This window comes from Solanum lycopersicum, chromosome 11, assembly GCF_036512215.1.
Source record: "Solanum lycopersicum chromosome 11, SLM_r2.1".
Taxonomy (NCBI): domain Eukaryota; kingdom Viridiplantae; phylum Streptophyta; class Magnoliopsida; order Solanales; family Solanaceae; genus Solanum; species Solanum lycopersicum.
In genome coordinates this window covers 22,845,925-22,860,111 of record NC_090810.1, presented here as the reverse complement: position 1 = coordinate 22,860,111, position 14,187 = coordinate 22,845,925, and the positions used below count along the sequence as shown (strand labels likewise).

Genomic DNA, 14,187 nt, shown 5'->3' with positions numbered 1-14,187 from the left:
AACGTCGGGCATGGCATGCCATCATCGCCTTTGGGCAGCACAATGGTCGACGACGTCGGGCGTGGCATGCCATCATGCCTTTGGGCAGTACACACGGTCGAACGACATCAGGCGTGGCATGCCATCATAGCCCATGCACTGCAAACACGGTCAAACGATGTCAGGCGTGACATACCATCACCACCTTTGGACAACACATACGGTCGAATGACGTTGGGTAGGGCATGCCATTATCGCCTTTGGGCAGCACACACGGTCAAAAGATGTCGGGCGTGGCATGACATCTCACGCCTTTGGACAGCACACTATCATGACCCGCCAGATACCGAGGCAGATCGCAACCCGTCTAGGCAGCCAGAAGCCTCTGCAAGGGGGACAGACAGCCTAAAACGGCCAGCAGGCAAAGGGGCAGGCGTCCAAGCAGGCAGCAGAAAGAGGGTCAGGCGTTTCAGCCGTTACAGACAGTTTCAGTAGTTACAGCCGTTTCATCAGTTACGGCCGTTTCAGCAGTTACAGCATGTGGGGAGGCGGCAGGTTCCAGCCTTGGAGGGGCTTGTGCAGGGCCTCTGGAACGTGGGGCAGACTAGGGAGCAGCTAGGAGTCCCTTTTTGAAGACTTAAGTGCATGTATTGTGGGCATGGACTTAGGGGCTTGTATATAGTATAATATTTTTTTACTCTTAGTGTTTAGAGTAGTATAAATAGATAGTCATTGTATTTGTAATACATCCACCAACATTTGAATACAACTCTTTTCTTCCAAAACAGTCTTTTGTCTTTCCTTCTATTTCTCTTAGCGATCCAAAGTAGTGAAAGGCTTACTTGAGTTTGTGAGATCGTGAAAGAATTGTTAGCAAACCGTCAAGTGCCGCACGGAGTATTGTCCGAATTGAAAAGTCAGTGACAATTGGTATCAGAGCAGGTTCATCGTAAGAGAATGACGAACGAAGGATACGGCGCTAGCAGCACCCCCAACGTCCGCACTGATGGTGGCAAGAAGAACAAGAAAGGGAAGAAGTAGCAGACGGGTAATGAACCCAATCTGCCCGGTCTTCCACCAAATGTTCCTCCACCAAGTGTTCCTACCCCAAGCGAAGGGCAAACGTCTCTCCCTCCCCAGATTGTCGATGGAAGTGACGAAGACACCGGCGAGGAGTCCGTGGAAATTACTGTCGGACCGGAGTGGATTGTAAGGGTCGAAATGGTGAGGCAAGCCGTAGAGATCATAGGCTAGCGCTTGAACAAAACGGACAGAAATCTCAAAAATCTTGAAGAGTACTCCCTTGAGGAAGTTGAGAGCGTCCGGAAGGAGTTGGAGGCACGCCAGCGAGCCGAGTACGAGACAAAGGAGGCCATTAGTTTCTTAGAGTTCAGGCTTAGGGAAGCACTTGGCGTAGTTGAGTCGCTTAAGGCCGAAGTGGCAGCACTCCAGGAGGATAGAGAGGTTGGTGGATCCTCGTCACATTACCGGGAAAGGGAAGCCAGAGTTGAGGCGCCCAAGCAACCTATCTTCAAAGGAGTCCGTGACGCGCAAGACGTGGATATTTTCCTTTGGCACTTGGAAAATTACTTCAAGTGTATGAGGGTTCGTAGTGATGTGAACAAGATCAACACAGCTGTGTTGTATCTTTCTGAGTCTGCCATGCTATGGTGGAAGCATAAAGAGTCTGACATCGCAAAGGGGACATGCGTGTTGAACACATCGGAGCAGTTTCATGTGGAGATCAAGAAGGCGTTCTTCCCTAGCAACGTTATGTATGAGGCAAAGCGGAAGATGCGGGAGTTGAGACAGAAGGGCAGCATACGCGCGTATGTGCGGGAGTTTACCACCCTTACATTTCAGATTCCCAACCTCAGGGACGACGACGCATTGTTCTACTTCATGGATGGGCTGCAAAATTGGGCCAGAAGGGAGTTGGAACGACGGCAAGTCAGGACTATAGACGACACCATCACGCAGGCTGAAGCCTTGACATACTTCAGGCAGGAGAAGTCTTTTAGTGCCGATGAGGACGATGAGGTAGGCAGTCATGATGATAGTGGGGAAGACAGTGGCGAAGGCAAGGAGCAAAGGCCACAACCCAAGAGGCGTGACACCTACGGGTCCAGCGGCAAGAAGCTTGGAGATTGTGGCAACACGGTAAGGGATTCCAAGGATGGTTGCTTCATATGAAAAAGGCTGCATGGTTACAAAAGATGCCCTGAACTGAAAAATCTTGGTGCTATCCTTCATGAGCGGAAGGAAGAGAAAGCCCAAGAGGAAGTCGGGGAGACTAAGCAGTTGGGCGTTGTAAGCCTATGCGGAGCTGTGATTGAGAAACCATCGACGAGGCCAAGTCAAGATAAGCCAAGGCAAGCAGAGCCAAACCATGCTGAGAAGAGACTTGCGAAGTCTAAGGCGTGGGCTCAAACAGTCGACATCACAGTCAATGGGAAGATTGCTCGTGTATTGGTCGACACCGGTGCGGAGGTCAATGTTATGACCAAGACGGTAGCAAAGAGGTTGGGGTTGCGATATACTGCAAGCAACGCCCAAATCAGAACTGTTAACGCTTCACCGACTCCTATAGTTGGAGTTGCGCACGGGGTGCACATCATGGTAGGCGATTGGCAAGGGAAAACCAAGTTCATCGTCGCCCCCATCAATATGTTTGATGTTATTCTTGGGAAGAAGTTCTTCAATCAGTGCCATAAAGTAATCGATCCTCATCTCCAAAAATTGACAATCATGGAGAAAGGAAGGGAATATGCATTTCCCATGGTGAAGGCGCAGGCAACGGAGGGACAGGCTAGACTGACAACCATAAAGCTCGAGAGGGTCGACGTGAAAAGAATGTTAACACTAGCAGCGACCATTGCAAGTTCGAGAGAAGACAATGGTGCTGGAAAGACCTTGCCACCGCGCAGGAAGAGGGTTCCGAGTAGGAACGCTGATGTGATGAAGAAGCCGCCGGAGAAATTGCCTCCGTTGAAGGAGGAAGTTCGGAAGATCGGTTCGAGAAAGGTCAGGACATCGACGAAGAGGCTGCTCGAAGGGAATGATTGAGTACGCGAGTTGATGGTCGCCCGGCAGAACTCAACGCCGATACGAATGCAATGCGACGCAGTCGTCGCATCATCAGGTGGGGGAGTTTGTCACGACCCGCCACATACCCAGGTAGACGACCCATCTAGGCAGCCAGCAGCCTGTGCAAGGGGGACAGACAGCCCAAAATGGCCAGCAGGCAAAGGGGCAGGCGTCCAAGCAGGCAGCAGACAGAGGGTCAGGCGTTTCAGCCATTACAGGAAGTTTCAGCAGTTACAATCGTTTCATCAGTTACGGCTGTTTCAGCAGTTACAGCATGTGGGGAGGCGGCAGGTTCCAGCCTTGGAGGGGCTTGTGCAGGGCCTCTGGAACGTGGGGCAGACTAGGGAGCAGCTAGGAGTCCCTTTTTGGAAGACTTAGAAGCATGTCTTGTGGGCATGGACATAGGGACTTGTATATAGTATAGTATTTATTTACTCTTAGTGTTTAGAGTAGTATAAATAGGTAGTCATTGTATTTGTAATACATCCACCAACATTTGAATACAAGTCTTTTCTTCCAAAACAGTCTTTTGTCTTTCCTTCTATTTCTCTTAGCGATCCAAAGTAGTGAAAGGCATACTTGAGTTTGTGAGATCGTGATAGAATCGTGAGCAAACCGTCAAGTGCCGCACGGAGTATTGTCCGAATTGAAAAGTCCGTGACAACACACTGATAAACGACGTCGGGAGTGACATGCCATCACCGCCTTTTGACAGCACACACGGTCGAACGACGTCGGGCGTGGCATGCCATCACCGCCCTTGGACAGCACACACGGTCCAACGATGTCGGGCGTGGCATGACATCACCGCCCTTGGTCTGCACGCACGGTCGGACGACGTTGGGCGTGGCATGACATCAACGCCCTTCAACAGCATACACAGTCAAAATACATCGGGTGTGGCATGACATCACTGCCCTTGGGCAGCACACACGGTCAGACTACGTCGGGCGTGGCATGCAATCATCGCGTTGGGCAGCACACATGGTCGAACGATGTCGGGCGTGGCATGCCATCATCGCGTTGAGGCAGCACACACAGTCGAACGACGTCTGGCATGGCATACCATCATCGCCATAAGGCAGCACAAACGGTCAAACGACGTCAGGCGTGGCATGACATCACCGCCCTTGGACTGCACACACAGTCGGCAACGTCGGGCAAGGCATGACATCACCGCCCTTGGACAGCACACACGGTCGATAACGTCGGGCGTGGTATGGCATCACCGCCCTTGGAAAAACACACAGTCAGCAACGTCGGGCGTGGCATGCCATCATCGCCCTTGGGCAGCACACACGATCGGCAACATCGGGCGTGGCATGACATTACCGCCCTTGGACAGCACACACGGTCGGCAACGTCCGACGTGGCATGACATCACTGCCCTTGGACAGCACATACAATCGGCAACATCGGGTGTGGCATGCCATCATCGACTTTGGGCAGCATACATGATCAAACGACGTCGGGCTTGACATGCCATCATCGCCTTTGGGAAGAAAAAACTGTCGAACGACGTCGGGCGTGGCATCCCATCATCGCCTTTGGACTAGCTCACACAGTCGGATGATGTCGGGCTTGGCATACCATCATCTTCCTTTGACGGCAAACATGGTTAAACGACTTCGGGCGAACGACGTCGGGCATGGCATGACATCACCGTCTTTGGACAGCACACACGGTCGAATGACGTCGGTCGTGGCATGCCATCATCGCCTTTTGGCAGCACATACGGTCGAACGACGTCGGGCAAGGCATGCCATAAGAGCCCTTGGACAGCACACACGGTCGAACGACGTCGGGTGTGGCATTCCATCATGGACCTTTGACAACACACACGGTCAAACGACGTCGGGCGTGGCATGCCATCATAGCCCTTGGACGGCGAATAGGGTCGAACGACGTTGGGCATGGCATGCCATCATCGCTTTTAAACTAGCTGACACAGTCGGACGATGTCGGTCGTGGCATGCAATCATCTCCCATGGACGGCAAAAACGGTCGAACGACGTCGGTGGTGGCATGCTATCACCTCCTTTGGACAGCACATACAGTCGGACAACGTCGGGCGTGGCATCCATCATCTCCTTTGGGCAGCACAGACGGTCGGACGGCTTCAGGCGTGACATGCCATCATCGCCCTTGCACAGAACAAACTGTCATTCGTCGTCGGGCGTGGTATGCCATCATAGCCCTTGGACAACACACACACTCGGCAACGTCGTGCGTGGCATAGCATCACCGCCCTTGAAAAGAACACAGCCAGCAATGTCGGGCGTGGCGTGACATCACCGCCCTTGGACAACACACACGGTCGTTAACGTCGAGCGTGGCATGACATCACCGCCCTTGGACAGCACACACGGCCAAACGACGTCGGGAGTGGCTTTACATCACCGCCCTTGGACAGAACACACGGTCAAACGATGTCAGGCGTGGCATGACATCACCGCCCTTGGACTGCACGCACGGTCGGATGACATCGGGCGTGGCATGATATCACTGCCCTTAGAATGCACACACGGTCAGACTTCGTCGGGCGTGGCATGACATCACCGCCTTTCGACAACACACACGGTGGAACGACGTCGGGCATGGCATGCCATCATCGCCTTAGGGCAGCACACACGACCGAACGACACCGGGCGTGGCATGCCATCATGGACCTTGGTAAACACACACGGTTGAACGATGTCGGGCGTGGCATGCCATCACAGCCCTTGGATGGCAAACAGGGTCGAACGACGTGAGGCGTGGCATGACATCATCGCTTTTAAACCAGTTGACACAGTCAGACGGCGTCGGGTGTGGCATGCCATCATCTCCCTAGGACGACAAACACAGTCGAACAACGTCGAGGGTTGCATGCCATAACCGCCTTTGGACAGCACACACAGTCAGACGGTGTCGGGCGTGGCATGCCGTCATCTCATTTGGACAGCACAGACTGTTAGACAGCGTCAGGCGTGGCATTCCATCATCGCCCTTGAACAGCACAAACAGTCGACCGTCGTCGGGCGTGGAATGCCATCATAGCCCTTGCACAGCACACACGGTCGGCAACGTCGGGCAAGGCATTAAATCACCGCCCTTGGACAGTACACATGGTCAAACGACGTCCAGCATGGCAAAACATCACCGCCCTTGGACTGCACGCACGATCGGACGACGTTGGGCGTGGCATGACATCACCGCCCTTGGACAGCACACAGCCGGCAACGTCGGGCGTGGCATGACATCACCACCCATGGACAACACACACGGTCGTCAACGTCGGACGTGGCATGACATCACCGCCCTTGGACAAAACACACGGTCGGACGACGTCGGGCGTGGCATGACATCACCGCCCTTGAATAGCATACACGGTCGAACGATGTCGAGCGTGGAATGACATCACAGCCCTTAGACTGCATGCACGATCGGACGACAATGGGCGTTGCATGACATCACCGCCCTTGGACAGCACACAACCGGCAACGTCGGGCATGGCATGACATCACCACCCTTGGACAACACACACGGTCGTCTTCGGGCGTGGCATGACATCACCGCTCTTGGACAGCACACACGGTCGGACGAGGTCGGGCGTGGCATGAGATCACCGCCCTTGAACAGCCCACACGATCGAATGATGTCGAGCGTGGAATGACATCACCGCCCTTGGACAACACACACAGTCGGACGACGTCGGGCGTGATATGCCATCATCTCCTTTTGGCAGCACAGACGGTCGGACGGCTTCGGGTGTGGCATGCCATCATCGCCCTTAGACAACACAAACTATCGGCCGTCGTCGGGCGTGAACAGCACAAACTATCGGCCGTCGTCGGGCGTGACATTACATCACCGCCCTTGGACAGCACACACGATCGAACGACGTCTGCCATGGCATGACATCACCGTCCTTTGATTGCACACACAATCAGACGAATTCGGGCGTGGCTTGACATCACCTCCCTTGGAAAGCACAAAGCCGACAACGTCGACCGTGGCATGACATCACCGCCCTTAGACAACACACACGGTCGTTAACGTCAGGCGTGGCATGACATCACCACCCTTGGATAGCACACACGATCGGACGACTTTGGGCGTGGCTTGACATCACCGCCCTGGACATAACACACGGTCGAACAATGTCGAGTGTGGCATGACATCACCGCCCTAGGACTGCACGTACGGTCAGACGACGTCGGGCATGGCATGACATCACTGCCCTTGGACAGCACAGACGGTCGAACTTCGTCGGGCATGGCATGACATCACTGCCTTTGGACAACACACACGTTCGACCGACGTCGGGTGTGGCACGCCATCATCGCCTTTGAGCAGCACACACAGTCGAACGACGTTGGGCGTAGCATGACATCACCGCCTTTGGACAGGACACACAGTGGAACGACGTCGAGCGTGACATGCCATCACCGCTTTTGTACAGCACACACGGTAGAATGACGTCAGGCGTGACATGACATTACCGACTTTAGACAACACACACGGTGGAACGACGTCAGACGTGGCATGCCATCATCGCCTTTGGACGACAAACACGGTCGACAAAATAGAGCGTGGCATGTCATCAACGCCTAGGGACAGCACACACGGAAGGACGACGTTGGGCATGTCATGCTATCATCGCCTTTCGGCAGCACAGACAGTCAGACGATGTCGGGTGTGGCATGTCATCACCGCCCTAGAACAGCACACATGTTCGGATGACGTTGGGCGTGGCATGCCATCACCGCCCTTGGACAGCACACACGGTAGGACTACGTCGGGCGTGGCATGACATCACCTCCTTTGGACAACACATGCGGTCGAACGACGTCGGCCGTTCCATGCCATCATCGCCTTTGGGCAGCACAAACGGTCGAACGACGTCGGGCGTGGCATGCCATCGTAGCCTATGGACGACAAACACGGTCGAACGACGTCAAGTGTGACATGCCATCACCGTCTTTGGACAGCACACACAGTCGAATGACATTAGGTAGGGCATGCCATCATCGCCTTTGGGCCGCACACACGGTCGAAAGATGTCGAGCGTGGCATGAAATCACCGCCTTTGCACAGCACACACGGTCAATAGACGTCGGGCGTGACATGCCATCACCGCCTTTGGACAGCACACACGGTCGAATGACGTCGGGCGTGTAATGCCATTATCTCCTTTGGGCAGCACACACGGTCGAACTACGTCGGGCGTGGCAAGCCATAATCGCCTTTGGGCAGCACAAATGCTAGAACGACGTCGGGCGTGGCATGCCATCATCATCTTTGGGCAGCACACATGGTCGAACGACGTCGGGCGTGGCATGCCAGCATCGCCATAAGGCAGCACAAACAGTCGAAAGAAATCGGGTGTGGCATGACATCACCGCCTTTGGACAGCACACACGGTCGAACGATGCTGGGCATGTCATGCCATCATCAGCTTTGGGCAGCACAAACGGTCAGACAGCGTCGTGCGTGGCATTCCATCGTCGAGCTTGGACGGCAAACCAGTCGAACGACGTCAGGCGTGGAATGCCATCATCTCCTTTAAGCAGTACGCACGGTCGACATTGTCGGGCGTGACATGCCATCATGGCCCTTGGACACCACACACAATCGAACGTAGTCGGTCATTGCATGCCATCATAGCCCTTGAACGGCAAACAAGGGTGAATGATGTCGGGCGTGGCATGTCATCATCACCCTTGGACTAGCTGGCACCATCGGACTGCATCAGGCGTGGCATGCCATCATCGCCCTAGGACGGGAAACACGGTAGAATGACGTAGAGCATGGAATGCTATCAACGCCTTAGGATAGCACAAACGAAAGGATGACGTCGGGCGTGGCATGTCATCACTGCCCTTGGACAGCACACACGGTGGGACGACGTCGGGCGTGGCATGAGATCACCGCTGTTGGACTGCATGCATGGTCAGACTACGTCGGGCGTTGCATGACATCACCAACTTTGGACAGCACACACGGTCGAACGACGCGTGGCATGGCATGACATCACCGCCCTTAAACTGCACGCACGGTCAGACGACATCGGGTGTGGCATGATATCACCGCCTTTGGACAGCACACACGGTCGGCAATGTCGGGCATGGCATGACATCTCCGCTCTTGGACAGTACGCATGGTCGGACGACATCGGACATGGCATGTCATCACCTCCCTTGGGCAGCACACACGGTCGGACTACGTCGGGCGTGGCATGACATCACCTCCTTTGGACAGCACACACGATCGAACGACGTCGTGCGTGGCATGCCATCATCGCCTTTGGGCAGCACACACGGTCGAATGATGTCGGGCGTGGCATACCATCATAGCCCATAGATGGCAAACACGATCGAACGACGTCGGGCGTGGAATTCCATCATCTCCTTTGGGCAGCACACACGGTCGAACGACATCGGGCGTGGCATGACATCACCGCCTTTAGACAGCACAAACGGTAGAACGACGTCAGGCGTGACACGACATCACCAACTTTAGACAATACACACGGTGGAACGACGTCAGGTGTGGCATGCCATCATCGCCTTTGGATTAGCTGACACTGTCGGACGGCATCTGCCTTGGCATGCCATCATCGCCCTTGGACAGGAAACACGGTCGATAACGTAGAGCGTGGCATGCCATCATCACCCTTGGACTAGCTGACACCATCGGACTGCGTCGGGCGTGGCATGCCATCATCGCCCTTGGACGGGAAACACGGTAGAATGACGTAGAGCGTGGAATGTTATCAACGCCTTCGGACAACACAAACGAAAGGATGACGTCGGGCGTGGCATGCCATCACTGCCCTTGGAAAGTATGCACAGTGGGACGACGTCGGGCGTGGCATGAGATCACCGCTCTTGGACTGCACACATGGTAAGACTACGTCGGGCGTTGCATGACATCACCAACTTTGGACAGCACACACGGCCGAATGACGTGTGGAATGGCATGACATCACCGCCCTTAACCTGCACGCACGGTCAGATGACATCGGGCGTGGCATGACATCACCGCCTTTGGACAGCACACACGGTCAGCAACGTCGGGCGTGGCATGACATCTCCGCTCTTGGACAGCACACATGGTCGGACGACATCGGACATGGCATGTCATCACCGCCCTTAGGCAGCACACACGGTCGGACTACGTCGGACGTGGCATGACATCACCTCCTTTGGACAGCACACACGGTCGAACGACGTTGTGCGTGGCATGCCATCAACGCCTTTGGGCAGCACACACGGTCGAATGACGTCGGGCATGGCATACCATCATAGCCCATAGATGGCAAACACGGTCGAACGACGTCGGGCGTGGAATTCCATCATCACCTTTGGGCAGCAAACACGGTCGAACGACGTCGGGCATGGCATGCCGTCATGGCCCTTGGACACCACACACGATTGAACGAAGTCGGGTGTGGCATGCCATCATAGCCCTTGAACGACAAACAAGGTTGAACGATGTAAGGCGTGGCATGACATCATCGCCTTTGGACTAGCTGACACACTCAGACGGCGTCGGGTGTGGCATGCCATCATTGCTCTTGGACGGGAAACATGGTCGAACGACGTAGAGCATGGCATGCCATCAACACCTTGGGACAGCGCACACGAAAGAAAGACGTCGGGCGTGGCATGACATCATCACCATTGGGCAGCACACACGGTTGAACTACGTCGAGCGTGGCATGCCATCATCGCCTTTGGGCAGCACAAAATGGTCGAACGACATCGAGCGTGGCATGCCATCATCACCTTTGGGCAGCACACACGGTCGAATGATGTTGGGCGTGGCATGTCATAATCGCCTTAAGGCAGCACACACAGTCAAAAGACGTCGAGCGTGGCATGATATCACCGTCTTTGAACAGCACACACGGTCGAACGACATCGGGCGTGACATGCCATCACCGCCATAGGACAGCACACGATCAGACGACGTCGGGTATGGCATGAGATCACCGCCCTTGGGCAGCACACACGGTCGAACGACGTCGAGCGTGGCATGCCATCATCGCCTTTGGATAGCACACACGGTTAAACAACAACCAGCGTGGCATTCCATTATCGCCTTTGGGCAGCACACACGGTCGAAGTACGTCGGGCATGGCATGCCATCATCACCTTTGGGAAAGCACAAACAGTTGAATGATGTTAGGAGTGGCATGCCAACATCACCTTTGGAAAGCACACACGGTCAAACGATGTCGGGCTAGCATGCCAGCATTGCCTTTGGGCAGCACACGATCGAAAGACGTCGGGCGTGGCATGACATCACCTCCTTTAAACCGCACACACGGTCGAACGACGTCGAGCGCGACATGCAATCACCGCTATTAGAAAGCACACACAGTTGAATGACGTCAGGCGTGGCATGCCATCATCACCTTTGGGCAGCACAAACGGTCGAACGACGTCGGGCGTGGCATGCCATCTTGCCTTTGGGAAGCACACACGGTCGAACGACGTCGGGCGTGGCATGACATCACCGCCCTTGGATGGCGCAAATGGTCAAACGACGTCGGGCGTGGCATGACATCACCACCCTTGGACAGCACAGACAATCGGCAACGTAGGGTGTGGCATGACATCACCGCCATAAGACAGCACACGGTCGGACGACGTCGGGCATGGCATAACATCACCGCCCTTGGGCAACACACACGGTTGGACTATGTCAGGCATGGCATGACATCACTGCCTTTGTACAACACACACGGTCGAACGACGTCTGGCGTGGCATGCCATCATCGCCTTTGGGCAGCACACACAATCGAATGACGTCTGGTGGGGATGCCATAATAGCCCATGGACGGCAAACACGGTCGAACGACGTCAGGCGTGACATGCCATCACCGCCTTTGGACAACACACACGGTCGAACGATGTCGGCGTGGCATGCCATCTTGCCTTTGGGAAGCACACACGATCGAAAGACGTCGGGCGTGGTATGACATCACCGCCTCTGGGCAGCACACACGGTCAAACGACGTCGGGCGTGACATGCCATCACCGCCTTTAGATAGCACACAAGGAAGGACGACATCCGGCGTGGCAAGCTATCATCTCTTTTGGGCAGCACAAACAGTCGGATGTCGTCTGGCGTGGCATGCCATCACCGCCCTTGGACAGCACACTTGGTCGGATGACGTCGGGCATGGCATGCCATCACTGCCCTTGAACAGCACACAAGGTAGGACGACGTCGGCCGTGGTATGAGATCACCGCTCTTGGACTGCACGCATGGTCGGACTACGTCGGGCGTGGCATGACATCACCATCTTTGGATAGAACACACGGTAGAACGACGCGTAGCATGGCATGACATCATCTCCTTTGAACTGCACGCACGGTCAGACGACATCAAGCGTGGCATGACATCACCGCCTTTGGACAGCACACACAGTCTGCAACGTCGTGCGTGGCATGACATCGCCGCTATTGGACAGCACGCACGGTCGAACGACATCGGGCATGGCACGACATCACCGCCCTTGGGCAGCACAAACGGTCGAACGATGTCAGGCGTGGCATGGCATGACATCACCGCCCTTGAACAGCACGCACGGTCAGACGACATCGGGCGTGGCATGACATCACCGCCTTTGGACAGCACACACGGTCGGCAACGTCGGGCGTGGCATGACATCGCCGCTCTTGGACAGCACTCACGGTCGGACGACATCGAGCATGGCATGACATCATCGCCTTTGGGAAGCACAGACGGTCGAATAACGTCGGGCGTGGCATACCATCATAGCCCATGGATGGAAAACACGGTCGAACGATGTCGGGCGTGGAATGCCATCATTGCCTATGGGCAGCACACCCGGTTGAACGACGTCGGGCGTGGCATGCCATCATGGCCCTTGGACACCACACACGGTTGAACGAAGTCGGGCGTGGCATGCCATCATAGCCCTTGAACGGCAAACAAGGTTGAATGACGTCAGGCGTGGCATGCCATCATCACCTTTGGACTAGCTGACACAGTCGGACGGCGTCGGGCGTGGCATGCCATTATCGCCCTTTAACGGGAAACACGGTCGAACGACCTAGAGCGTGGCATGCTATCAAGGCCTAAGGACAGCACACAAGAAAGGATGATGTCAGGCGTGGAATGCCATCATCTCCTTTGGGCAGCACAGACGGTCGGACGACGTAGGGCGTGGCATGCTATCGCCGTCTTTGGACAGCACACATGGTCGGATGACGTCGGGTGTGGCATGCCATCACCACCCTTGGAAAGCATACACGGTAGGACGACATCGAGCGTGGCATGACATCACCGATCTTGAACAGCACGCATGGTCGGACGACATCGGGCATGGAATGACATCACCGCCCTTAGGAAGAACACACAGTCGGACTACGTCGGGCGTGGCATGACATGACCTCCTTTGGACAGCACACACGGTCAAACGACATCGTGCGTGGCATGATATCATCGTCTTTGGGCAGCACACACGGTCGAATGACGTCGGGCGTGGCATACCATCATAGCCCATGGATGGCAAACACGGTCGAACGACGTCGGGCGTGGAATGTTATCATCGCCTTTGGGCAGCACACACGGTCGAACGGCGTCAAGCGTGGCATGCCATCATGGCCCTTGGACACCACACACGGTCGAACGACGTCCAGCGTGGCATGACATCACCGCCCTAGGACTGCACGCACGGTCGGACGACGTCGGGCGTGGCATGACATCACCGCCCTTGAATAGCACACACGGTCGAACGACGTCGGGCGTGGAATGCCATCACCGCCCTTGGACGACACGTATGGTCGAATGACGTCGGGCGTGGCATGACATCACCACCCTTGGACAGCACAGACGGTCAAACTACGTCAGGCGTGGCATGACATCACCACCTTTGTACAGCACACACGGACGAACGACATCGGGCGTGGCATGCCATCATCACCTTTGGGCAGCACACACGATCGAACGACGTCGGGCGGGGCATGTCATAATAGCCCATGGACAGCAAACATGGATGAACGACATCGGGCGTGGCATGCCATCACCGCCTTTGGACAGCACACACGGTCGATAGACGACGGGCGTGGCATGCCATCTTACCTTAGGGAAGCAAACACG

The 14,187-nt window shown here is 55.4% G+C and overlaps 1 protein-coding gene across 1 annotated transcript in view; it reads left to right on the top strand.

The window, feature by feature from the left end:
- Positions 1-3,212: 3,212 nt before the first annotated feature.
- The window catches only part of LOC138339306 (uncharacterized), a 34,632-nt gene continuing 23,657 nt past the window's right edge, over positions 3,213-14,187 (top strand). Inside the window, exon 1 of the mRNA XM_069290898.1 lies at positions 3,213-3,401. Coding sequence (XP_069146999.1) covers positions 3,213-3,401 — 189 coding nt within the window. The remainder of the gene's footprint in view (positions 3,402-14,187) is intronic.